The sequence below is a fragment of the Phocoena sinus genome, chromosome 14 (genome assembly GCF_008692025.1).
Source record: "Phocoena sinus isolate mPhoSin1 chromosome 14, mPhoSin1.pri, whole genome shotgun sequence".
Taxonomy (NCBI): domain Eukaryota; kingdom Metazoa; phylum Chordata; class Mammalia; order Artiodactyla; family Phocoenidae; genus Phocoena; species Phocoena sinus.
The window spans coordinates 50,123,691-50,150,432 of NC_045776.1; the positions used below are offsets into that span (position 1 = coordinate 50,123,691).

General features: G+C 44.3%; 1 protein-coding gene across 1 annotated transcript in view; it reads left to right on the forward strand.

Moving 5' to 3' along the window:
* Nucleotides 1-26,742, forward strand: part of NPC1 (NPC intracellular cholesterol transporter 1) — a 47,666-nt gene that overhangs the window by 14,327 nt on the left and 6,597 nt on the right. Inside the window, exons 5-20 of the mRNA XM_032654001.1 lie at nt 5,986-6,153; nt 6,720-6,969; nt 8,741-8,814; nt 9,397-9,767; nt 11,205-11,431; nt 14,177-14,277; nt 16,713-16,815; nt 19,459-19,648; nt 20,089-20,271; nt 21,047-21,161; nt 22,943-23,070; nt 23,166-23,306; nt 24,668-24,757; nt 25,160-25,350; nt 25,668-25,783; nt 26,435-26,564. Of these exons, the coding sequence (XP_032509892.1) occupies nt 5,986-6,153; nt 6,720-6,969; nt 8,741-8,814; nt 9,397-9,767; nt 11,205-11,431; nt 14,177-14,277; nt 16,713-16,815; nt 19,459-19,648; nt 20,089-20,271; nt 21,047-21,161; nt 22,943-23,070; nt 23,166-23,306; nt 24,668-24,757; nt 25,160-25,350; nt 25,668-25,783; nt 26,435-26,564 (2,578 nt within the window). The remainder of the gene's footprint in view (nt 1-5,985; nt 6,154-6,719; nt 6,970-8,740; nt 8,815-9,396; nt 9,768-11,204; nt 11,432-14,176; nt 14,278-16,712; nt 16,816-19,458; nt 19,649-20,088; nt 20,272-21,046; nt 21,162-22,942; nt 23,071-23,165; nt 23,307-24,667; nt 24,758-25,159; nt 25,351-25,667; nt 25,784-26,434; nt 26,565-26,742) is intronic.

Sequence of the window (26,742 nt, forward strand, 5' to 3'; positions counted from 1 at the left end):
TATGTGCAAGCTTATTTCTATACATTTTAGAAACCATTGGAACTTTGGTTCTAGTGGACATGAAAGGCATAACTTCATGAATTACTGCAAGACTGAGGAGATGGGGTGGAAGGTAGAACTAGTTGGCAGAGGAGAGATTTTTGACCTTGAAGAAACAGATCACGAGAAGGGAAAGTAAGCAGGTGTAACAGATAGGAGAAAGGGTACCCCAGCAACTAGAAATCATAGAACAATCTGAAAAAGACCATGTCATGTTTGTTGAAAATGACTGAAATGAAAGAATTCTACAAGAATAGGACACTAAAGAAAAAGAGTGAACAGATTAGAAATAGAACCACAGGGCTTCCCTGGTGGCACAGTGGTTAAGATATATAACAGGCAGGCAGTGGTTAAGAATCTGCCTGCTAATGCAGGGGAAACAGGTTCGAGCCCTGGTCTGGGAAGATCCCTCATGCCACAGAGCAACTCAGCCCATGCACCACAACTACTGGGCCTGCGCTCTAGAGCTGTACGCCACAACTACTGAGCCTGTGTGCCACAATTACTGAAGCCTTTGTGCCTAGAGCCTGTGCTCCGCAACAAGAGAAGCCATTGCAATGAGAAGCCCATGCACTGCAACGAAGAGTAGCCCCCACTCACCACAACTAGAGAAAAGCCCGTATGCTGCAACGATGACCCAATGCAGCCAAAAATTAAAAAAAAAAAAAGGAATCGTCATTTAAGTAGATTAAAAGAAGATTAGATGCAGCTGAATAAAGAATGTGCCCAAAAACAATAAATAAAATAAGAAAATAATTCATCAAAGTTGTTGACTATAAGAGCAACATGTAAATTTAATTATAATGATCAGTTAAAAACGTAACACAAAAACTTACTAGAAAAAAGATCCCATTCACAAAAGCAACAAAAAGTAGGGTACCTAGGAATAAATCTACCAAAAGATGTGACGTAAAAGACAGCCTGACAGGATGAAGAGAGTTGATTCTGTGTAGAAACAGAACCATCCATGTGGACAGTTGATACAGGTGTGTTGTTACAAATCATTAAGGGAAAGAGTGGGCTAGTTGATAAATGGAGTGAGAAATTAATTATTCATCTAAATTTATTTTTGATTAACAAAGTAAAACTCCTAATCTTGGAAATTTTTAGAAGTAAATACAGAATGTCTTTATGACTTTAAGGTAAGAAAGGATTCTAGACAAGAGAGGAAAAGCAGAAACCAGAAGTGAAAGGATTTATAAATACAGATAATTAGCATCTGTAGCAGTCAGTGAAATGCAGATTAAAACAGTGAGCTACCATTTCATGTATCAGATTGGCACAGATTTAAAAATTGGTCAACTCGAAATATTGGTGAGGATGTAGAGGCAGAGGAATGCTAATATACTACTCCACTGGTAACTGTAACTTGGTGTGAGTGTTTGAAACCATTTGAAAAATAGTTTTGCAATACCTGGTAAACTTGAAGATAAATAAACCCTCACCGCAGAAATTCCACTTAGAGGTGCCTACCTTAGGGAAACTCTTAATGCATGTAAGGAGGGAGAACCATATAAAAACGTTCATTGTAGCATTTCTGTGATCATGAAAAATTGGAGACATCAAGAGAATGAGAAGACAAGCACAGACAGGGAGAAAATATTTACAAAAGACATAATCTCATAAAGGACTGTTACCCAAAATATATGAAGAATTCTTAAAACTCAACAATAAGGAAGTGAACGACCTGATTGAAAAGTGGGCAAGAGACCTGAACAGACACCTTACCAAAGAAGATACATGAATAGCAGACGCTAAGTGCTAATTAAGAGGAGAACAGATCAGTATACTGGAGCATAGTCATAGTCTGTTATGTTAAAATGGGTGAATTAGGATTGTGTCAGTCACGTGAATGACACTTAAAAATACTGACTGAAAGTAACAGAACATATGTAGTATGTTTATACTAAACAGTACTACATATTTATGGATACAATATATCATAAAAGTACACAAACGTGCATGGGAAAAATAAACATCAAACTCAGGATTGTGATTACCTTAGGGAAGGGTGGATGCCCATAGGAAGGGATAGTGAGGGAGCTTCAGCTATATGTATAATGTGTTTTTGTTAATGTTGAGGCAAATGTAAAATAGTAAGATCGGTAGAGGTGGGTGGCAAGTACATGAGAATCACATTCTCCATATTTTCCGTATCCTTGAAATATTTGATAAATTAAAACCTGAAAACCAAATGGTTAGCTGGAAGATATGAGGGAATTACTCAGAAAACAGCATAGAGATATAAAGTTCTGGAAATCATTAAAAGTGACATATGGGGGTAAGAGAGCTGGAGAGAGACAGTAAGCAAAAGGATAATGGCTGGGGATTTTCCAAAATGGATGAGAGATGAATCTTCAGGCTTATGAAAAGAAAATGAATCCTTAAACCAGATAAATTAAGAAGAAATAGAATAGGGGCTTACCTGGCAGTCCAGTGGTTAAGACTCCTTGTTTATACTGCAGGGGGCGTGGGTTTCATCCCTGGTCACAGAACTAAGATCCCACATACTGCATGGCGTGGCCAAAAAAAAAAAGAGAAAATATATATATAAATCAGTTGTATTTCTATACACTTGAAATGGACAATCTGAAAGTGAAATTTTTAAAAAAATTCCATTTACAGTAGTATCAAAAAGAATAAAATGGGCTTCCCTGGTGGTGCAGTGGTTGAGAGTCCGCCTGCCGATGCAGGGGACACGGGTTCATGCCCCGGTCCAGGAGGATCTCACGTGCCACGGAGCGGCTGGGCCCGTGAGCCATGGCCACTGAGCCTGGGCGTCTGGAGCCTGTGCTCCGCAACAGGAGAGGCCACAACAGTGAGAGGCCTGCGTACCGCAAAAAAAAAAAAAAAAAAGAATAAAATACTTAGGAATAAATTTAACAAAAAAAGTGTGAAACATATTCTAAAAGCTAAAGAACATTATTTTAAAAATTAAAGAGGATCTTTATAAATGGAAAGGCATCTCGTGTTCATGGATCAAAGACTTAATATTGTTATAAGATGGCAGTACTCCCCAAATTGATATACAGAGCCAGTGCAATCCCTATCAGAATCCCAACTGACTTCTTTGTAGAAATGGAGAGGCTGATTTTTAAATTCACATGAAATTACAAGGGACCCAGAATAGCCAAAACAATCCTAAAAAAGAAGAACAAAATAGGAGGAATCACACTTCCCAGTTTCAAAATTTACTAAGCAACCAGTGGAAATCAAGATGGTATGGTACCGGTATAAGGATAGGCATGCAAAGAAATGAGACAGAATTGACAGTAATCCCATACATCTGTGGTCATCTGATTTTTGACAAGGGTGTCAAGACCATTCAATGGGGGAAAGAATAGTCTGCAACAAGTGGTCTTGGACAACTGGATAGCCACATGCAAAAGAACAAAGTTGTACCCTTACCTCACACCATATACAAAAATTAACTTAAAATGTTTGCAGCAACATGGATGGACGCATTATGCTAAGTGAAATAAGTCAGACAGACAAAATTAAATACTGTATGATCTCACTTATATACATGGGATCTAAAAAATACAACAAACTAGTGAATATAACAAAAAAGAAGGAGACTCAGATATAGAGAACAAACGTGGTTACCAGTGGCGGGGGGGGCAGCATATAAACCCTGAGGGAGTGGGAGGTACAAAATATTGGGTATAAGATAGACTCAAAGATGTACTGTACAACATGAGGAATATAGCCAGTATTTTGCAGTAACTTTAAATGGAGTGTAACCTTTAAAAATTGCATTTAAAAACTTAAAATGGATCAAAGACCTAAATGTAAGAACTAAAACTAGAAAACTCTTAGAAGAAAACATCAGGATTAAAAATTTAAAAAAAACAAACATCAAGATAAATCTTCATGACCTCAGATTTGGCAATGAATTCTTAGATATGACAGCAAAAGCATGAGCAAACGAAAGGAAGAAATAGATATCTTGGACTTGATCAAAATAAAAAACTTGGGCTTCCCTAGTGGTGCAGTGGTTGAGAGTCCACCTGCCAACGCAGGGGACACGGGTTCGTGCCCTGGTCCGGGAGGATCCCACATGCCGCGGAGCGGCTGGGCCCGTGAGCCATGGCCGCTGAGCCTGCGCGTCCGGAGCCTGTGCTCCGCAACGGGAGAGGCCACAACAGTGAGAGGCCCGCGTACTGCAAAAAATAAATAAATTAATTAATTAAAAACTTGTGCATTGAAGAACACCATCAAAAAGAGGCGAAAACAATATTTTCAAATCATGTATTTAATAAAGGATTTATATCTAGAATATACAAAGACTTCTAACAACTCAGTAAGTAGATAACCCAATTTAAAAATGGGCAAACGATCTGAGTAAACATTTCTCCAGTATGTGATACAAATGGTCAATAAGCTCATGAAAAGATGCTTGAGATCATTAGTCATCAAGGAAATGCAAATCAAAACCACAATGAGGTACCGCTTCACACCCACTAGGGTGGCTAGAATCGAAAAGATAGCAAATGTTGGCGGGGATGTAGACAAATTAGAACCTTCATACACTGCTGGTGGGGATGTAAAATGGTGCTGTCACTTTGGAAAACAGTCTGGCAGTTCCTGAAACAGTTAAACATAGAGTTACCATGTAACCCAGCAGTTCCACTCACAAGAGAAATGAAAACATATGTTCATAATAGGTGGAAACAACGAAGATATCCATCAACTGATACATAGATAAACAAAATGTGGTACATCCATACGATGCAATATTATTTGACCATAAAAAGGAATGAAATATGGATCCATGCTGCAACATGGATGGACCTTGAAAACATCATGCTAAATGTTAGAAGCCAGTCAAAAGACTGTATATGATTACATTTATATGAAATGTCCAAAATAGGCAAATCTATAGAGACAAAAGTAGATGAATGGTTGCTTAGGGCTTGAGGGGATGGGGAGATAAGGGAGCATTAGTTAAAGATACCAGGTTTCTTTTTTTAAGGTGATGAAAGTGTTTTAAAATTGACTGTGGTGGTGATTGCACATATCTATGAATATGCTGAAAGCCATTAGATTTTAACTTTAGATTGGTGAATTGTATGGTATGAGAATTATCTCAATAAAGCTATTTTAAAAAGGAATCCATACCTAAATATAGCTCATAAAAACTATAAAATTCCAAAGACAAATATCAAGTAGAGAAAGGATAGAAATCACTTCAAAAGAATGACAATTGGAGATTTTCTAACCAGCAATGATAGAGACCTGAGGGCAATGGAATTATAGTTCTAAAGAAGCTACTATCGCACTAGCTAAATTGTCTTTCAAGAGTGAGGATAAAGCACAATGAATTTATAAGTATCTCCTTAAAGTTTAGGGGAAGAAGGTCCTGGGAAGTTTCTAACAAGCAGGGACTGGTAATTGAATATTAAGATAGGACCCATTACCACTGCTTCCTTATGTGCAACATGTCATTGACATTCTTATTTCGTGTGTTGTCTTTATGCGTACTAAAATAAAACCCAAAAAGAGAGTGGTATTGGGGTCATTCACATGTGAAGTCTGTCCTGAAACCAATTTTTACCCTGGAAGTGCCATCATTCTCCAGCTGTAGAATTTCCTGGAACCAGCTTTGCTGGCTGAAGAGGCACTGAGGTCCTTAGCTTCTCCTTGCTCGGTCTTCAGTATGCTGTTGCATGCGCTGGAGGTGATACTGGGATGACGTAAGCCTTTCCTGTCTTTGACTTTTAAGTTGCTTGGAATCTGGCCTGATGTTACTTGTAGGGTGACAAGCTGGTTTCAGAGGTGACCTCCGTTCCCGTCCTTAGTGTCTACTGTCCCGAGTCCCAGCCCGTGGCTCCTGCTTGCAGTGTGTCTGGATTTCCAAGGTCACACGTGAGAGGCCTCCGGTAAGATCACATCTGGTGAATTAAAGCAGCTCGGCTTCAGTCTTTTCCCTTCCTCCCCTGCCAGCCATGTACAATGCCTGCAGGGACGTGGAGGCCCCCTCCAGTAACGAGAAAGCCCTGGGGCTGCTGTGCGGGAAGGAGGCCGAAGCCTGCAACGCCACCAACTGGATTGAGTACATGTTCAACAAGGACAACGGCCAGGCGCCTTTCACCATCACGCCCATCTTTTCAGGTGGGGATGAAGACCTCCACGTTTGGTGTATTGTACTTAGGCTTTTTTTAAAGCCCAGGAACCTTAACCTGCAGTAGGAAGATAAATTCAGATCACTAGGTTCTAGAGTTTCCTCCAGCGAGAGAGGTAACTAGAGCATTTATCCTGCCCCTGGTTGGTTAGGGGCTGGGCATGGGAGTGGAGATAGAAGAATTGCCTTCAGGTGTTGCTACAGAATTGAAGGAATAAGCTGTTTTTTAAAAAAAGTTTTTTCAAAAGCTCTGCCATAGTGTTAGACTAGCTCCTCAGTGGAGATAAAACTTGATTGAAGGTTTACCGTGGAATGTGGTGGACTTGGATCTCGGTGACAAACCCTATGCCCAGAGTTATTGAGGTTAACTTAAAATTTTACAGGACTAAGCAGCAGAACATAACTTGATCACCCAGAAACCTCCAGTCCTTTTTATTCTTCCATTTGTGTTACTTTCAGTGTGCTTATCATTGGGTTTAAATATAATTTAACACAAGCCTTGTAGTGTTTGCTTTTTTTTAATGGAGATTCTCACTCAACACAATCCTTCCCACAGATCTTCCAGCCCATGAGATGGAGCCCATGAACAATGCCACCAAGGGCTGTGACGAGTCCGTGGATGAGGTCACGGGGCCCTGCAGCTGCCAGGACTGCTCGATCGTCTGTGGGCCCAAGCCCCAGCCCCCCGCCCCTCCTGTTCCCTGGAAAATCCTGGGTCTGGACGCCATGTACGTCATCATGTGGAGCACCTACATGGCGTTCCTGCTCGTGTTTTTTGGTGCATTCTTTGCCGTGTGGTGCTACAGGTAATCCGTTTTGTTTTTCCTCCAGGACAAGAAGAGCAAAATTACCTAAGTGGCACTTCTAGCTTTCGCTCGGTAGACTTTGGTTCATTAGAATAGGAAACAAATATCTGCATGAATACCATTCCATGAATTGCTTATGCCCTGCAACTAGTCAATAATCAAAAGCCTATTTAGCCGTTGAAACATTTGAAGTCAGTTTCATTGATTTATTCAAAATGGCATGTGATTTAAAGCAGCCATTCTTTAACACAAAGTCTCATGAGCCAAATCTGATTCAAATCCTTTCAGATGCAATACTGTATCCTTCTAGATATCTGCGTCTTGACTTAGGACAGCACATTTTTTTTTAAACTTTTTATTCTGAAATAATTTTAGACTCACCAAAAGGGTACAAAAATAGTAGAGTTTATTTATATCCTCTACCGGCTTCCTCTAGTGTTACAACGTACATCACCCATGGAATATTATTTAATCAAAACCATGAAAATAACATTGGTATACTGTTGTTGGCTAAACCACAGTCTTTTTTTCAAGTTTCACCAGTTTTTTCTCTAACACCCTTTTTCTGTTTCAGGAACCCATGTCACGTTCACTTTTTGTTTTATTCATCTCCTCCTATCTGTGACAGTTTCTCATCTTTCCTTTTCTCTTATGGCCTTGACACTTTTGATGAGTGCTGGTCAGTTATTTTGTAAAATGTGCCCCAGTTTGTCTTTATCTGATATTTTCTTGTGATTAGGTTGAGGTTAGGTGTTTTTGACAATATCACAGAAGTGACGTGTCTTTCTCAATGTATCATATCAAGGGCTTATGATGTCAGTATGTCTCATCACTGGTGAGGTTAGCCTCGATCGCTTGGTTAAGAAGGTGTCTGCTGGGTTTCTCTACTACAGTAATGGTGAAGTTACTATTTCTCCCTTTGGAGTTGATAAATATCTTAGAGGAGGTATGTTGAGACTATGTTAATACCTTGTTTCTCCTCAAACTGCCGCCCACTGATTTTAGCATCCATCCGTGGATCTTGTCTTCAACACTTATTTCCTGTGGTGTTTGCCTGCTGGTGCCTTTGTATTTCCCTCGTTCCTTCTCCATTTACTAACTGGGCTTACTCTGTACAGAGTTATCCTTTCTCCTCTACTTATTTATTTATTCAGTTACGTTTACATCATGGACTTTTAAAAAAAATTCTGTGGTCTCTGTTCAGTATCATCATTTATCTTATTGCTCAATTTTTCCCAGTTTCAACCACTGGGAGCATCTTCTGGTGGCTCCTGTGCTTTTTTAAGCATGCCCCCCCCCACCACACCCCCCAATTCTCAAGCTTGTTCTTATTTTCTGGAATCACAAGATGTTCTTTTATTTTCCCTGCTCCAGCCCTAGAAGCATCCTTTTCTGCAAGGAGTCCTGGTTGCTTTCATTGGAGAGTGGTGTTTAGAAACCAAGATCTAGGCACTAGATGTGCTCATTGCTCCTGCAATATAGTGTTTACTGTGTTTTTAAAGAACCTAAAACTTTTAAATGTAAATGAGGGCTACAAGGTGAAATTATCCTTTATTAATTTTTTTTAATACCCTCATAAATTCTCCCCTGAGACTGATGAGCAGAGAGACCCAGAGCAAGAGAACTTAAGGGCAGGCAGGCACCAATTAGGGAGGAAGCAAACAGGATGCGGAAGTGAGCTTTCAATGGGGAAGCTCGTGTGGGAATGTCAGAAGAACAGCCTCACTGTGCCGAGGTCCACGAACACGACTTGCATGCTTTTATTTTCCAGAAAACGGTATTTTGTCTCCGAGTACACCCCCATTGATGGCAATATTGCTTTCTCTGTAAATGCCAGTGACAAAGGTAGGCACGTTGGTACTTAACTAAAAGGGTTGGGACCATGTTGGCACAAGAATGTTCATGTCCTCAACAAACGTTCATATGCCTGTTCCAGGAGAGGCCCTGAGCTCATGCCGAGGACACGGCTGTGATGGAGACAGGGTCCTTGACTTTGTGTGGCACTAACAACCTGGTCAGGGTGGCAGATCAGAACCACGCAGTTAATGATAGCAGTAGAATGATCCTGGCCTGGGATGAGAGCTGTGGAGGCGCCAGCGTGGTGGGCTGAGAGCCGGGGTAGCAGGAAAGATTGGAGGGAACTGCTCTGGACAGAGTGCTGAGAGCACTTTGCTTTTCTGAGGCTTGTGTGTGAGCACCGTTCCTCTAGGGGTGGGGATAGGTGTGGGCAGGTAAGCAGGGCCGCTTCCAGAGCAGACAAGTAGCTGGTGGGAGGCGGGCAGGGGATCGTCCTGTGCACGTCCCGGTGTGTCCTGTGTGGGCGCTAGTCCCGTTATGGGCAGTGGTAGCTGATGCTCTCCCCGTTCCGACTTTCAGGAATGGCTTGGCTCTTAACCTCCACCCTCTCTTCCTATCCCGCTCTTCCAGGGGGGCCATCCTGCTGTGACTCTCTGGGTGCCGCCTTCGAAGCCCGTCTACAGCGGCTCTTCGCACAGTGGGGCTTGTTCTGCGTCCGACACCCCGGCTGCATCATTTTCTTCTCCGTGGCCTTCATTGCCGCCTGTTCTTCGGGCCTGGTGTTTGTGCAGGTCACGACAGACCCGGTGGACCTCTGGTCTGCGCCCGGCAGCCAGGCGCGCCGGGAGAAGGAGTACTTCGACACACACTTCGGACCTTTCTTCCGCACCGAGCAGCTCATCATCCAAGTCCCCCTCACCCAGCCACACATGTACCATCCCTACCCCTCTGGAGCCGACGTGCCCTTTGGGCCTCCACTTGCCATAGACATCTTGCACCAGGTAATCTGCTCTTTGCAGAAATCAATTCCGGGGGACACGGCACTTTGTCAGCTTTTGACCAGTTTACTTGATGTGGGTTTGGGGCTGAGTGTGGTGGTTTATCTTGTAAACCTTAATGATAAAAGTACAGGCGCTTTTCACTTACTTTTCAAAAAAGTGATAGCTGTTGAATTTAATGAAAAATTTACTGTAGACCGCTTTGGTATTTATTTCATACAGATGGTCTTGCTTGAAATTGAGATGAGCATTTCTCTTTTGAAACAGAATGTATTTATAATTCACCTAGGAACTTATGGATTTTTTTCCCGTGATAATTAAAAAGTAATACACCAGGATCCAAAGGGATAAAGCCTCTTACGCTGTCCTGGGGACCTAGGAAGGAACTGCTGGATCACTGCTGATCCACCTGCAGGAATGAACTTAGTGTTGCCTGAATGTGGGCTCCCTGCCTGCGTTTGGTGGGAGGTGCATTTGGAACGAGATCCATCCCGTGCTCTTACAAAGGCTTTTAAACCTGCCCGTTCTCCCTTATCACACTTACCTGTAAATAAACTGCATCCACTTATTTTTTAATGAACAGTTGCACGGTTGCATGGTTTTTCCTTTAAACATTGCTGTTGCCCTACAGAAAGTCTTGATAGCTTGAAAAAACATCAAAATATTCTCAAGACTTTAGTAGGATCTTTTTTCCACCCAATGACTGTCTGTTGCTTTTTCCCAGCTTGTTGCAAAAGGTGCAAATGTTGTCATTTACCTCCTGGAATATATTCTCTATTAGAAAGTACGAGAATATACATAAATAACCATAGTATGGAGGAAGGTGGTATTTGTTGGTGAGGGGAGGGAGTGTCAGGAAGATCAGGCAGATGACCCCAGGCTGCCCTCTGTGGCCTCGTGGGTCCCTGTGGAGAAGGGTGGGAGGGCAGATGTTCGTGTGTCCTGCGCTGGGATCTGACCTGTCGTGGTGCCCCCTCCTCTCTCTGGGTGCCTGTAGGTGGGGTCTCCATCCCAGTTTGCTGTTCCTCAGCAAAAATATGTTTGTTTTCTTTTTAAGATTTTTTTTTTTGATGTGGACCATTTTTAATGTCTTTATTGAATTTGTTACAGTATTGCTTCTGTTTTATGTTTTGGTTTTTTGACTGTGAGGCACGTGGGATCTTAGCTCCCCAGCCAGGGATTGAACCCTCACCCCCTGCATTGGAAGGTGAAGTCTTACCCACTGGACCGCCAGGGAAGTCACCAAAAATATGTTTTAAAAAAAAAAAAAAATTTTTTTTTTTTTTTTAACCGTCATGTGTCTCAGCCTTCCCTGTCTCAGGAAGAATTTTCGCCAAATCCTCTTTACCTTCTGACTCCTCCAGGCGATAACGGTTAGTCAGCCTCTGAGGGAAAACTGATACATTTCTGGGTTTGTTTATTTTAAAAATCATCCTTCAGGTTCTTGACTTACAAACAGCCATCGAGAACATTACTGCATCTTACAACAATGAGACTGTGACACTCCAGGACATCTGCTTGGCCCCCCTCTCACCATATAACAAGCACTGCACCATCATGAGCGTGTTAAATTACTTCCAGAACAGCCATTCCGTGCTGGACCACAAAGTAGGAGACGACTTCTTTGTGTACGCGGATTACCACACACACTTCCTGTACTGCGTTCGGTAAGTGGCAGGGACAGTCCTTCCTTCATTCCTCCAACATTGGAGCCCCTGCTGTGGCCACACACCGTTGAAGGTACTGGAGCCCCAGCAGGGGTAAACAGTGGGATCCTCCAGGCAAAGCCTTCCTTCTAATGAAGGGAGGCAGAGGGTGAACAGTAGCCGCTGGCCCTGACACCGGGTTGAGACGGTGCCAGGTAGAGGCGATGCAGTGGGGAAAGGAAGCTGGGCGAGGGCAGGGAGTGCAGGGGGCATGCCGCTCTCCGTGCAGCAGAGACCTGGTCAGCAGAAGGGAAGACGGAGGCCTGGGAGAGTTGGGGTTGGGGGGGTGGGGGGAGTGTTCCGTGTAGGCGGGCAGCAGGTGCAAAGGCCCTGGGGCAAGGCATTCGTGGTGTGTCATTGAGGAACGGCAGGTACCGCTCAGCCCCTGACTCCCGCCTGGATTGATAACACATAGTTGCACTGCCCCAGGCATTCCTGAGCTGGTTAAATAGTGCAAAAATAGAAGCCTATAGTGCTTTTTCTTGTCTTTCAAGTATAAATTTATTTCATGATACTGAGTTTTTAAAATGTGCAGCATCCCCTCGAGGAGTGGGGGCTGGATTAGAGTGCAGTTAGATCGGAGGGCACTGAAGCTGCTTCGCCTCGGCGGCTCGACTGGCTGGGCAGGGTGCGTGTATGGTTTGAATTAGACACAGAGAAGCGTGCTCGGTGACCTGTGAGGTGATCTTTAGGCCTGTCCCGCGGCAGGAGGAGCGGCTTGCGGCTTGCGTCTGCCGTCTCTGGATGCCATCCATGTACCTTGGCCTGATCTGGCCCAGAGACAGTTGTTCAGCCAATCAGACCACCACTGTGGCTGTTTCTTTTTTTTTTTTTTTTTTTTGCGGTATGTGGGCCTCTCACTGCTGTGGCCTCTCCCGTTGCGGAGCACAGGCTCCGGACGTGCAGGCTCAGCGACCATGGCTCACGGGCCCAGCCGCTCCGTGGCATGTGGGATCCTCCCGGACCGGGGCACGAACCCGTGTCCCCTGGATCGGCAGGCGGACTCTCAACCACTGCGCCACCAGGGAAGCCCTGGCTGTTTCTTCATTATGGAAGCAGAGAAATTATTCCTTGTCACCTGTGAACGTGCTGCTCAGTTAACCACATCTTGACAGCCAACTGCTCTAGCTTCTGACCTGGTTTGGTGACTTTAGGTTCCGTCTCTTTTTGTTACTGGAATGTGACTGACTCTAGATGGTTGGGCTGTGTTTACTCTCTTCAGGATGTCACATCTATAAACACAAGCCCGTGAAACAATAAGTGTAGCCCGTGTACCCAAAGCAGTGTTCTCCGAAGGACAGGTGGTACAGGGTGGCCACTGGTAATTGGAAAGAAAGGTTCAGTATTATTTAACTTTAGTATTTAAAGAAAAAAGTTATTTTCTCTCTGTTTGTTTTACAAAATAAAATATCGACAGAATTTTGGCCACAGGGGAGACACATGAGATGGGTGTTTTGCCCGAGGGGAGTGTGGTTCACACAGGTGTGGAAGCACCACCGTGAGCACCTCCTCTCCTGCGCGGCAGAGGTGTGTGTTGTCTGTGGTTCCGCTTGTGCGTCCCCAGCTCTCAACTCCCTCCTCACCCTCCACCTTTCCCTGGGCTGTTCCGCCTGGGGGCATGCAGGCCCTGCAGGAGCCCGGCTAGCCCAGAACCAAGCACAGACCTCCTGCTTCCCCCGCATCACATGATGGCATCAACGCCTAACCGCTTACAGGATGCCTGGACTCTTCCTCACGTAGCTCTTATGGGTTTTAACCTCAGCATGAGCCCTCAAGCCCACAGTGTGGCAGCAGAGCCCCACATGTGTGGGTTGACAGGACTCAGCTTCTATGCAGCCCTGCTGTTTGCCCCCAGCAGTGACCTGAGCTCCAGGACCTGAGCCCGTCCCTTGTCCCTTGGCGCTGAAGGGCGGTGGTTCACATTATATACGAGGACCTTCACGTGTGCCCAGCGTCTGCCTGACTTCTGTGCTGAAATGCTGGTTCCCTGTCACCGGTTGTCTGTCTCTCCTGCACTGCTTGCATCCCTGGCCTGGTCTCCCTGCTTCTTTCTTTCCTACTTCCAGACCTCCTTCCGCTTTGCCACCCGAGTTATCTTTGTCAAACAGCTCATGACCTCCCTTTTCCCCACATCTGATTGTTCCCTAGTGTCTACAGGATAAAAATCCAAACTGCTTAGCATGGCGCCTACCCCTTTTTTCCGCTGCTTCCCTCTTCCTTCCTAGCCCCACCCCCTGCCTGGGAGGCCCCCCTTCATGAGTACCCCATGCTCTAGACCCAGGACTTTCTGTGGTCCCTCAGGCCGCCGTCCACTCTATCCTTTCCTGTACCTGTCCTCATGCTCTTTCTTCTCTTCCCACCAGTGTGGTGTGTGGAAGCCCTCACTTCTTCCCTCCCAGGTGAATCGCCCCTCAACCTTAGAGACCTGGCCTGTACAGCTCTTTTCTTCATGGTGGCGGTTTTCCCCACGTATTAGCGGCCCCCTCCTCTGTGCACCAGGTGACATCAACCACATTGCACTGTATGTGCCTGCCTCTCAGTGATGCTGAGCTCCCAAAAGCAACTACTGAACTGTTATTATTCATCCAAGGAACCAACCTCAGGCTCACATTCTTAATCCGCCTCATGACTGCTGCGTAAACGTTTAGGTCTCTGTGACGTCTTAAGGTTGTTCTAATTGGGTGGTGTTTTCTGAATTCTTGGCAGGGCTCCCGCCTCCCTGAATGACACCAGTTTGCTCCACGATCCTTGCCTGGGGACCTTTGGTGGACCAGTGTTCCCGTGGCTTGTGTTAGGAGGCTATGATGGTGAGAGAAGCTTTTACTCTTCCTGCTAGATAAAGTAGTCTTGGTTCTGTCATTAACAGTCAAGTGATAATTACGAAGATTTCATCAATCGAGCACTCTTATTATTTACCCAGTATATTGGGTCCCAAATATAGTATCTCCTTCGGCTTTGGGTTTTATTGTGCATTTGAAGGAAGTGGTATTAGCCATTTTTAGGTTACTCTTGGGAAAGCTGTCGACAGCTAAGGACGTTTTCCCAGAGTAATGCCATTGTGTACATCCACGTAATACGTTGCTCAGTTTCAGGGAGTTCATGGAACCCTTGAAACTCGTTGAGAGAGCCCCTGTGGAGTCTCTAGCCCTCTGGTTAAGAACGTCTGTAATGGGCTTCCCTGGTGGCGCAGTGGTTGGGAGTCCGCCTGCCGATGCAGGGGACACGGGTTCGTGCCCCGGTCTGGGAAGATCCCACATGCCGCTGGGCCCGTGGGCCATGGCCGCTGGGCCTGCGCGTCCGGAGCCTGTGCTCCGCAGCGGGAGAGGCCACAGCGGTGAGAGGCCCGCGTACCGCAAAAAAAAAAAAAAAAAAAAAAAAAAAAAAAAAAAAAAAAAAAAAAAGAACGTCTGTAATGGGGGAGAGATAATATGTGAGATGGGGGAAAAGAAACAAAGTGGATAGATTTTTTTCCTTCTAAACCAGTTGGCTGAGAATTCAAACACTTTTATAGTGGGAGAGGCGGTTGGTTTGCTCTTTGCTGGTTCCTGCAGCACCTTGGAGCAGATTCTGTTAGGTGTGATGGGGTAGTGAATCATGTGACAGCTTTGGCATCTGAAGCCTAATTACAGGCAGCCTAACAGGTTTTTCTCCAGCCTAAAGAAGAAGCCAGATGTTCTTCTCCTCATCCAGTGGGAAGGGAGAAGTTGTGAGCTGTAAATTTTACTCTGCCTTATGTAACACCATGTGGTTTCTAATCAGTGGGGAAAAGATGGTGTCACCAGCTGGGTAGCCACAGCCATCAAAATTAAATTTGTTCTCTACCTTATTCCTTCCACCAGAGTTAAATTCCAATGGAACAACGATTACAGGATAAGAAGTGAAACTATTAAAGTACTAGAAGAGAATGCAGGATGAATTTTTAAAAATAATTTTTAAATGGAGAAGGCATTTCTAAGCAGGACACACAATGCAGAAGCCACAGAAGGAAACACTGATGAATTTGACTGCATGAGAATTTAAAATTCCTGTGTAGAGAACAAAGTTTAAAAAACAAACAGCAAACTGGAGAAAAAAAAAAGTTAGTGTACATAACAGACAGCATTTCCTTAATATGTGGATAGCTCTTGGGGAAAAGAGAGAAGGTCAGCCACCCAAAAGAAAAGTGGGCAGAAGTCATATGAGTGTTAACAAAGGAAGAAATGCAAGTGGCTTTCAGTTATATGGGGAAAATGCTGAACCTTACTCCAAATTAGTGAAATGCCTCTCACTTCAATCTTTTACATAAGAGATTAGTAAAGATCTAAGTGTTTGATAAAATCTTTTGTGGATGGATGTGGGGAAACCACATTGTTGGTGGAAGTATAAATGGTTACTGGAATATAAGCTCCAGGAAGACGGAGATTTTTATCTCCTTTGCTCACTGATGTATCCATAGTCTCTAAGATAATGTCTGGCACAAAGTAGGTCTCAGTAAATATTTTGTTGAAGAAAGAAATGAAAAACAGGAGGCCTCTTTGGAGGGCAGTTGGGGGGCATCTATCAAAATTAGAAATGCACATATTTTTTGATTCTGTGATTGTACTTATAAGAATTGATTCTACGAATTACATTGTACATATTGGAAATATCAGGTTATTCTTTGTAGTAATTCTGTATATAATACCAAAAAGATTTGCAAAGATAGCCATCAACTGGAGATTGGTTAAATTATACTAGGAAATATCATACAGCAGAAAAAAGAATAAGGACACTCTCTGTGTACTAAAACAGAGCATTCTCAGGATACGACTTTAAAAGCAGCATTTGCAGAAGAGCGTGTCACCGCTTGTGTAAACAAGGAGGGAAGGGGAGACTGTGCTTATGCACATGGACCGTGGCTGGAAGGAGTCACAGTGCCATGGTGTGGGGAGGAGAGCTGAGACACAGACGGGGACTGAGGGAGGAGGGAGGCTTTTCCCTGAACACCTTTCCGCTCTGTTTGAAATTGTCACCATGCACATGCCGTGTAGTAATGATGATATGAATGACAACTGTGCCTACTTCCACACGAGGGTCCTTTTTCTTCACTAGCTGAACTACACAGGCACCAGATCTCCTGTTGTGTTCCTCGAGCTCAGGTGTGTATAGGCTTCAGCCCTATGAGAAACCAGGCACCTAACTGGCTTGTGATTTTCCCCTCGTATTGATCTAGTTTTCTGCACGCTTGTAATCTGCTTTTTGATGTCACCTTTTTCCTTTCTAGATGAAAACTACAATAACGCCACAGCCCTTGTGATTACCTTTCCTGTCAATAATTACTGTAACGATACAGAGAAGCTCCAGAAGGCCCAGGCCTGGGAAGGAGAGTGAGTTGCTCACAGGGTCTAAACAAGCTGTTCTTTCTGGGGGAAGGTGGACCGTAGCAGAAAGCATTTACAATTAGTTCAACTACATTAACCAACAGTAGATCTAAGTTATGCCATTTTTTTCACTTGGTACTGGTGGTGCTATGAAAAAAAAAATCTATTAATAAATTTACTTATAAACATTCTTTTAATACATATCCCTGCAACAAGAATGCAAAAGTATCTATGCAGAAATGTTCCTTGCATTCTTTTCTAACAGCGAAACCTAAGCAGGCTGAGTGTATGTTAGTAGGGAGAAGTGCAGTAGAATATTATTTCGTCATTAAAGATGGTGAGGCAAATAAATGGTTCAAGATAGTGACTAAAAACTGCAGTCAGCATGTTTGGACAAATATATGCTATGCATGCCATCCATGCCTAGAAAAGATATCAAACAAATGACCTGGGAACCGGTTAGCTGTGGTATAACCTCTAGAGAATGGGAAGAGGGGACCGAGGGAGACAGGGACTCTGAACAGCTTTGTTGGGATATAATTCATATACCATACAGTTCACCCATTTAAAGCGTACAGTTCAGTAGCTTTTAGTATATTCACAGATGTGTGCAAACATCACCATGGGCAATTTTAGAACATTTTCTTTACCACAGAAAGAAATCCCATCTTCTTTATTGGTCACCCTCCTAACCCCCAGCCCTACCCAGCCACCAATCTACTCTCTGTCTCTAGATTTTCCTATTCCAGACTTTTATATGAATGGAATCATGTACGTGGACTTTTGGGTCTGGCTTCTTTCAGTTAGAATAATGTTTTCAGGGTTCATCCAAGTTGTAGCCTGTGTCAGTACTTCGTTCCTTTTTATGGCTGAAGAATATCCCATCCTATGGATATACCACATTTTGTTTATCCATTCATCAGTTGATGAACATTTGAGCTGTTTCTACCTTTTGGCTATTAGGAATAATACTACAAACATTCATATACAAGTTTTTGTGTGAACATGTTTTCATTTCTCTTAGTTGGTATATATCTAGGAGTAGAATTGCTGGATCATACGGTAACTCTGAGGAACTGGCAGACTTTTTTCCAAAGCGACTGCACCGATGGGACTTCCCTGGTGGTCCAGTGGTTAAGGCTCTGCTTCCACAGGTTGGGGAACTAAGATCCCACGTGCTGTGCGGCGCAGCCAAAAAAAAAAAGTGACTGCACCATTTTACATTCCCACCAGTGTATGGAGGTTTCAGATTCTCCACACCTCGTCAACACTTGTTATTATTTGACTTTTTGATTCTAGCTATCCTAGTGGGTGTGAAGTGGTATCTCATTGCAGTTTTTTTTGTTTTATTTTGTTTTTTTTCGGCCAAACTGCACAGCTTGTGGGATCTTAGTTCCCCAACCAGGGCTTGAACCGGGCCACGGCAGTGAAAGCACCAAGTCCTAAGCACTGGACCACCAGGGAATTCCCTCATTGCAGTTTTGATTTGCATTTCCCTGATGACTCATGAATTTGAGCATCTTTTCATGCACTGATTTGTGTAACTTCTTCGGAAAAATGTTTATTCATATCCTTTGCCCATTTATTTCACTGGGTTATTTGTATTTTTATTATCGAATTATAAGAATTGCTATATATTCTACAAGTCCCTTATCAGATGTATGATTTGCAAATATTTTCTCCCATTCTCCAATCTGTGTTTTTGCCTTTCTTGGTATCCTCTGAAACACAGAAGTTTTTAATTTCAGTAAAGTCCAATTTATCTATCTTCTCTTTTGTTATTCATACTTTTGGTGTCATAGCCAAGAAACCATTGCCTAACCCAAGGACCTGGAAATTTACACCTATGTGTTCTTCTGAGAGTTTTATAGTTTTAGCTCTTACATTTAAAAGGTCTTTTATCCATTGAGTTAAGAGTTAATCTTTATACATGGTGTGAGGTAAGGGTCCAACTGCATTTATTTGTATATGGCTCTCCAGTTGCCCCAGACCATTTGTTGAAAAGATATTCTTTCCCCCATTAATAGTCTTGCCACCTTTATTGAAAATTAGGTGAAGGCAGATACATGGCATATTTCTGGACTCTTAGTTCTGATTCTTTGATCTGTATGCCTGTCCTTGCCTTGTGCTTGTAACCACACTGTCTTGATTACTGTTGGTTTGTAGTAAGTTTGAAATTGGGAAGTGTGAATCTTCCTACTTTGTTCTTGAAAAAGAAGATTTGGGGTATTCTGGGCCCCTCGCAATTCCATGTGAATTTTAGAACAGCTTGTCTTTCTACAAGGAAGTCAGCTGGGATTCTGATAGGGATTGCATTGAATCTGTAGATCAACTTTTAAAATTTTTGTTCCATGAGCATATGTCTGTAGTATAATATACTTCATTTAGAAATCATTTTTAGTAAAAAAGAAGTGAGACCATGAAGCAGTTTTTAAACTTGTTCTAAACCTGTTTTAAATACTGGAAAACTCAGCATGTCTGGAACTTCGTAATCTGGAAGTGTCCTACCTTCTACTTGCCAGTTTAGAAGGTCCTAACGAGGTATAAGGGTTAAGTGTGGCTTTTGTGTCGTAGAAGTTACGAAGAAGTTCCTTACTTAGTTGTCACTAAGTTTTAACTAAAAATACAAAATTTTGCTTACCCTTTTAGGTTTATTAATTTTGTGAAAAACTACAAGAATCCAAATCTGACCATTTCTTTTAAGGCTGAACGAAGTATTGAAGATGAAATAAACCGTGAAAGTAACAGTGATATCTTCACTGTTCTAATCAGCTATGGCATCATGTTTTTATATATTTCCATAGCCTTGGGGCATATCAAAAGCTGTAGCAGGTTTCTGGTAAGTGGGGTGTGTAGGTGTGTATGTGTATGTGTGTTAGAGGGAAATGACAGTACACAGCGTGATGGCATGGTTTTGCCTCTGCTTAATCCTAATTCATTATGTTCAAAACTACCTTAAATTGTCCTGTGTTTTACTTGTTTGTCACATTTTCTGCTTCCTGCATCTGTTTTCTTCAGTTCCAATTTCTTATCTTCAGCTTAAAGTTTATTTCACGTAATCCAGTTTTTTTTCTAACTTGCCATCACCTAAGAATGTAAGCTGATAAAATATGTTGCTAGGGAAGACCTAGACAACTTTTCATATCTTCTCTCAAACCGGGAACCGTACTTTTAAATCTAGATGGGCAATATCCAGGTAAAGAGGTGAAAATGAGGACCTTTTAGGAACAGGACAAAAAACACCCTAAATGAGGATTTATGTCTTTGTGGCATCTCCAGGTGGATTCGAAAATCTCCCTGGGCATCGCGGGCATCCTGATTGTGCTGAGCTCAGTGGCGTGCTCCTTGGGCATCTTCAGCTACATTGAGATCCCCTTCACCCTCATTGTGATAGAAGTCATCCCGTTCCTGGTGCTGGCTGTGGGAGTGGACAACATCTTCATTCTGGTCCAGACCTTCCAGGTGCATTTCAGAGTCTCACAGAGTCTGACCAAGTACCAGGCTCCACATACAGCTGTTCAGCTCCATGCGGAGTATTTGAGTGTGACACGTGGAGACTTCGTTTCCGTTCCTCTGTGTTGCTTATTGGTGCCTGTAACTTGTTCTGGACATTTTGAGACCAAGAAGATTGAGACCAACATTCTCTTTGGTTGGTGGCATAGATATAAAGTGAGAGTTTGGTTTTAAAATATGTGCAACATGTGTGCAAAAAGGGCTAACACGCTTGTAGAAAATATTTTGGGCACAACAGCTATTAAAATGATTCTCAGTATAGTGTAGAAGAATGAGGGATTTGTCAGAGGTGCCACTAAAAGGCAAAAGGTCAACACAGGACCCACTGATGTAAAAAATGATGTCAATCCGTTGGTTCTCCCAGGGTCCCTTGTCCTGTAGCGCTTACCTGGGCAGAGACCCAGTGGCATGTAGGAGTGTTATTTAAAGGTCCAGCCACCTGCAGCCTGCGTTGCTTGTATTTTCCTGATAACCTGATTCAATCCTTCCTTTAGATTCTCACCTGTTACCTGGCTCCGGGCTTCAGAAATATCCCAAATGAATCAACATGAGAAGTTTGGGGTCCTCACCGCTTTATTGTATAAAGTTCACAAACAACAAGTAGATGCTGCTAATCATTATTTTTTACCATCAGGTTAACACAAGGCACCAAAGAAGCAAAGAGGTGGCATTGTAATTGAGAAACTTTAATGTCGCGTGTTTAACTTTTTTTTTTATTTTTAAGAGAGATGAACGTCTCCAAGGGGAGACGCTGGACCAGCAGGTGGGCCGGGTCCTGGGAGAAGTGGCTCCAAGTATTTTCCTGTCGTCCTTTTCAGAGACGGTAGCATTTTTCTTAGGTAATTACTCTTTGAATCTGCCAACCCTGAGGTTTGCTGAGCCTGGGTGTATCAGTATATGACCCTTTGAGCTCTTTTTTAAGTTTTATTCTGTGATTGGAAAGTATCAGAGTGGACCACGAGAAAAATTGGTGGCAGTATCTCGGATACCATTAGCAAGTGTCTTCTTTTTTTTAACTACATTATTTATTTATTTTTAATTTTTAATTTCTTAAAATTTTGGCCACACCATGCGGCATGCAGGATCCTAGTTCCCCCACCAGGGAATTTCCAGCAAGTGTCTTCCTTCTCACATTGTTTCAGGACGGTGTTGATGTTGGGGTTCAGATACCTAGGACTCCTGCCCCTGCCCGTTTAGGGCACCCATGGCAAGTGCTGGGGTTTGAAAATAGCACTCTTGAAGGACAGCCACAGGGTCCTTCCCGTCACAGCACTCTCGGCAGCAACTCCAAAATCACAGGCGTTAGCTCGCAAGGTGTTTGCCACTGTTCCGAAAGGCAGTCTCCCCGCCTCTGCACACACATTTCACTGGGAAGCAGCCTCGTCAATGAGCAGAAGTTCTTCAGTCTTCCCTCAATACAAGGAGCCAGAATAAACTGGCACAAAACCCAGCACTTCTGTATTCCTTCATGTGGAGAAATCGGTAGTCTTACTAGCAGGGCACTGCCCACCCCCATGTCTGGCATGTAGTAAGAGAAAACTGATCATATCCTCTGCAGAGGACGCTGATTAGAATTGCCCAGTAAGTCCAGGGAAGACACACGATCCGTGGGTCCCAATGGAAATGCCTGCAGGGGCCACCAGGTCATCTTACAAGGGGCCATGGGAGGGACATTGTAGGTGTGGTCTTTGGACACAGACACGCCGTTAGCATAGATCATCCCCCATCTCCACGAAGCAGTGCACTGTGAAACAAACCTGTGGCTCTTGTGTTTCTCTTTATGGATACAGATGCAAAACAGTTACTTCCTCTCTTGCACACAGTGCAAGTGTGTTGGTGATAGCAGCTGACCCTGGGCCTCAAGGTCAGAGTGACTTTGGGGGGACAGGATGAGCAGCGGGGACTGTGGCACCCAGAGTCTGGGGTCCCATCTGCAAGAGGCAGCTATGTGTTGCTGGCCCAGTGCTGCCAGGTCCAATTTTTTTCTCAAGCGACGCTGTGAATCTAGATTTTTTTCCCTCTCAAGTGACACTGTGAATCTCATTGTTAACTATTGGCTATTTATTTTTTAAAAACTGTTTTTAAATTCTAAAATGGGTTTCTATATATCTGGCCCATGGGCAGCCAGTTTTCAGCTTCTGAGTCTTAGCCTGGAGGACGCTTGGAGCATCCTCATTTGTAACTAAACCAAGAGACTGACTGGATATATAATAGCATATGGGAAATACCATCCCTCTTGTGGACTGAAGCGTAGCAGGTACTATAAGAAATGGCCTGTGTTAATGGATCTCAAATGTGAAAGTGCATGCATTTGCTTGGAGAGCTTGTTAAAGTATGGAGTTGGGATCACAGAATTCTGAACAGCAGAATTGGGGTTGAATTCCCATTGTCTTGATAAAGTAGGAGGGGGCCCGGTCCCTGGAACGTACATTTTAACCTTGCCAGGTGGTTCTGGTGTGACACCCGCAGATCGTGCAGAGTGCCTTTGGGTGGGAGGATTGGGGGGATTCTTCTTGTGGGATTGGCCTGTTCTGGTGCCACGTGTTCATACGTGCACGTGCCTGTGAGGCCTGCTGAGCCCTCAGCTGGGAAGGACGTGGCTGCTCTCTTCTCCCCACAGGAGGCCTGTCCGTGATGCCAGCTGTGCACACCTTCTCTCTCTTTGCGGGGATGGCGGTCCTCATTGACTTCCTCCTTCAGATTAGCTGTTTTGTGAGTCTCTTGGGGTTAGACGTTAAGCGTCAAGAGGTAAGTTGTCATCAGGCGTGCAGCCTGTTTCATTTGAGTCTAGAATCTAGGTGAGGCGGCTGGAGGGTGACCTCTGTTCCTCTTCATCCCCTCAGAAGAACCGGCTGGACATCCTCTGCTGTGTCGGGGGCGCGGCAGACAGAGCAGGCATCCAGGCCTCGGAGAGCTGCTTATTCCGCTTCTTCAGAGACGCCTATGCTCCACTTCTGCTTAAGGACTGGATGCGGCCCATTGTGGTAGGAGCCTGTCTGTGGTTTTTCTCCCCAAAGTTGTCACATGCCTTCTAAGAAATCAGAGTGCTTGGGAAGGATTCTGACAGCTGTTAAGTGTGTGTGTGTGTGTGTGTGTGTGTGTGTGTATATACAAGAATGCAGAAGCAAATATATACAAATATAAAATATTTTTAGCAGGCAATATAAGCAAGAGTTTCTGTCTTAAGTTGGTTGTTTTGTTTTTAAATAATTACAGATTCATAGAAAGTAACAGAGGTAGTGCAGAGAAGGACCCAGCTGCCCTTTGCCAGTTTCCTTCCAAGGTCTTACATAATTGTAGTTCAATATCAAAACCAAGAGCTTGACATTGGCACAATGTATGTGTCCAGTTCTGTGTCAGCTTATCACATGTGCAGATTCGTGTAAGCACCAAGATATAGATCTATTCCATCACCCTCGTCCTGCACCTTCAGTGTCACCCACCTCCCTCCCCTGCACTGTCCCTCATCCCCAGTAACCATGCAAGAGCGTTTTGTAGTACAGTTTACACACTGGATATAGCCAACAGCTATAATCTACCACATCTCCACTAAAAGAATGTAAATTCATTCCAGTAAAAGTAATAGTGGGCTTCCCTGGTGGCGCAGTGGTTGAGAGTCCGCCTGCCAATGTGGGGGACACAGGTTCGTGCCCCGGTCCGGGAGGATCCCACATGCCGTGGAGCGGCTGGGCCCGTGAGCCACGGCCGCTGGGCCTGCGCGTCCTGAGCCTGTGCTCCGCAATGGGAGAGGCCACAATGGTGAGAGGCCCACGTACTGCAAAAAAAAAAAAAAAAAGTAATAGTAACACCTAACATTTATTGAACACTTAATATCTGGTATTGTGCTCAGAACCGGGTACTACGCTAAATTCTGGATTATCCCTAGAATTTTCTCATTTAATCCACAAAATTATCTGATGTTACAAGTCTTATTTTTCCTGTTTTATTGAGGAGGAAATAGAAGCTAAGAGAGGTTAAGTGACTTCCCCAGGGTCACTCAGCTTGTAAGTGGCAGAGCCAGGATTTGAACCCAGGTGGCTTTACTATTGAGACCGTGACCTCGGCTACTGTCCCAGACTCCTTGTTTTCTTAGCGTGTCATTTAAACTTGCTTTTCGTTTAGAAAAGTCCTGTTTTGTGTGTTTAAGATTTGATTTAGGGAGTTCCCTGGTGGTCCAGTGGGTAGGACTCAGCGCTCCCAGTGCAGGGGGCCCGGGTTCAATCCCTGGTCGGGGAACTAAATCCTGCATGCAGCCATAAATAAATAAAATAAATAAATAGATAAATAAATGATTTATGTTTTTAATCATGATAACTCTAACTCTGTAACTCACTTCACATTCCAGGTAGCGGTATTTGTGGGTGTTCTGTCATTCAGTATCGCAGTCCTGAACAAAGTAGAAATCGGCTTGGATCAGTCTCTGTCAATGCCAGATGTAAGACGCTTTCTTTTTATTCTAACTCATTTAGCCCATGGTGAATGCATTTTTCAAAATACTCATGCAGGTGTTTCAGCTGATGTCCGCTTCTAAACGTGGGTGCTGGCAGGCTCTCCCGCATTGCAGGAACCTCACCAGAGCTCTGCCCGTGAGGCCCGGGCCTTCTGAGCTCACAGGCCTCAGGCATGGCTGCAGAACACGAGCAGCCGGTCTTGACCTTGTGAGGTGCCCTGCTGACCGTGGGACCAACTGGAAAAGCCCCTGGGCCCAGGGTGGGGAGGGGGCGCTGGCTGTGGAGGGAGTCAGGAACCTGGGCTCGAGGCGTCTCGGCCGGGAGCCCCCCTCTCGCTTGCACAGGACGTTCACACTGTGTCCTGTTGTCCTCTCTCTCTCTCTCAGGACTCCTACGTGACGGATTATTTCCAGTCCCTCAATCGCTACCTGCACGCGGGCCCGCCCGTGTACTTTGTCATGGAGGGAGGGCACGACTACACTTCTCTGAAAGGGCAGAACATGGTGTGCGGGGGCCTGGGCTGCAATAACGACTCGCTGGTGCAGCAGATCTTCAACGCCGCCCAGCTGGACAACTAGTCAGTACCCCAGCTGCGGACGGGCTCCTGGCCCGGGACCTCGGCCTGAAACCTCTCTCTAAAGATAGCTTTTCCTGGAAAATCTATCTTGCCAAATGTGGGTTGAATCTAGCTTTACCTGAGCAAAACCTTTTAAAGGGCAAATTTACCACCTCACGTTCTGAAGCTTTTCCCATTAAGCACTAACGTGGTTTGTCTTCTGACTGGGTGGCATTAAAAGGTCTAGAAAAGGAAGTTTTGGATTTCAAGAAAAGGGACTGAAACTGAAGACTTCCTCCTTGTGGGGGCATCAGTAACCCTTTCTCTCCTTTCCCTAGTACCCGGATAGGCTTTGCTCCCTCGTCCTGGATTGACGATTATTTTGACTGGGTCAAGCCACAGTCGTCTTGCTGTAGAGTCTACAACAGCACGGATCGGTTCTGCAATGCATCGGGTACTTGATCCTTTTCCAGATCTTTCCCTCTTTTCTGAAGAACTTTAACATTATAATTTAAAAGTCATTTGCATTTTACCTCCACGTCCACCTGTTTGTCTGCCATTGCTGCATCTCATTCCCCTTGGCATCATCCCCTTCCTCCATTGTTCACTCTGGAGATACCTTGTTGTCCCCTTTCCAGCCCCCCATGGGGCTGCAGGCTGAACAAGGCCCAGGTCAGGGGACCCTGGTTTTCAGGTTTGTCATCTTTTCCCGACAGTGCTGTTGGTCTCTCTTGATTGGTATCTGGCCGTAGCTTCTCATGGGAGTGCTTTTCTTTGTTTATCACTATTGCCACATGGTTTTGTAAAAGTGTTGAGTCTGTCCTAGGATTTTCTTGATAAAAACATGGACGTCCTGGGCTCTGATAATAACATACTGAGGTTGTCCTTAAAGCAGGAAACCTGCTTCAGGGAAGAAAATTTGTACAGCCTGTGTTAGATGAAGATGGGACCTCAAGTTTGACTGTGAAAACCATGTGTTTGAAGCTTTTGGATAAACAGAAGGATTCAGGAAAAGAATTCCCATCACTTCTTTATCATTATTTTTAAATGTTTTAATATGGAGACCCATCCTTCTCACCGTGGCTCCCTCAACCTGTTTGCACAGTGGTTGACCCTGCCTGCGTCCACTGCCGGCCTCTGACTCCAGAGGGCAAGCAGAGGCCTCAGGGCGCAGACTTCATGAGGTTCCTGCCCATGTTCCTCTCCGATAACCCGAACCCCAAGTGTGGCAAAGGGTAAGTGACACGGAACCCATTCAGCTGTGTGGCCGCTTCCCCTTTAATTTGCACTGGGAAGCTGGGGAGGGCTGGGGTGGGAATGGTGGATGGGAAGGTCCTCTTCTCTGCCACTCCCCACCCTGTCCCGCAGAGGAACCAAAACGCCTTTAAAGAAAACTCCTCATCTTAAAAGAAG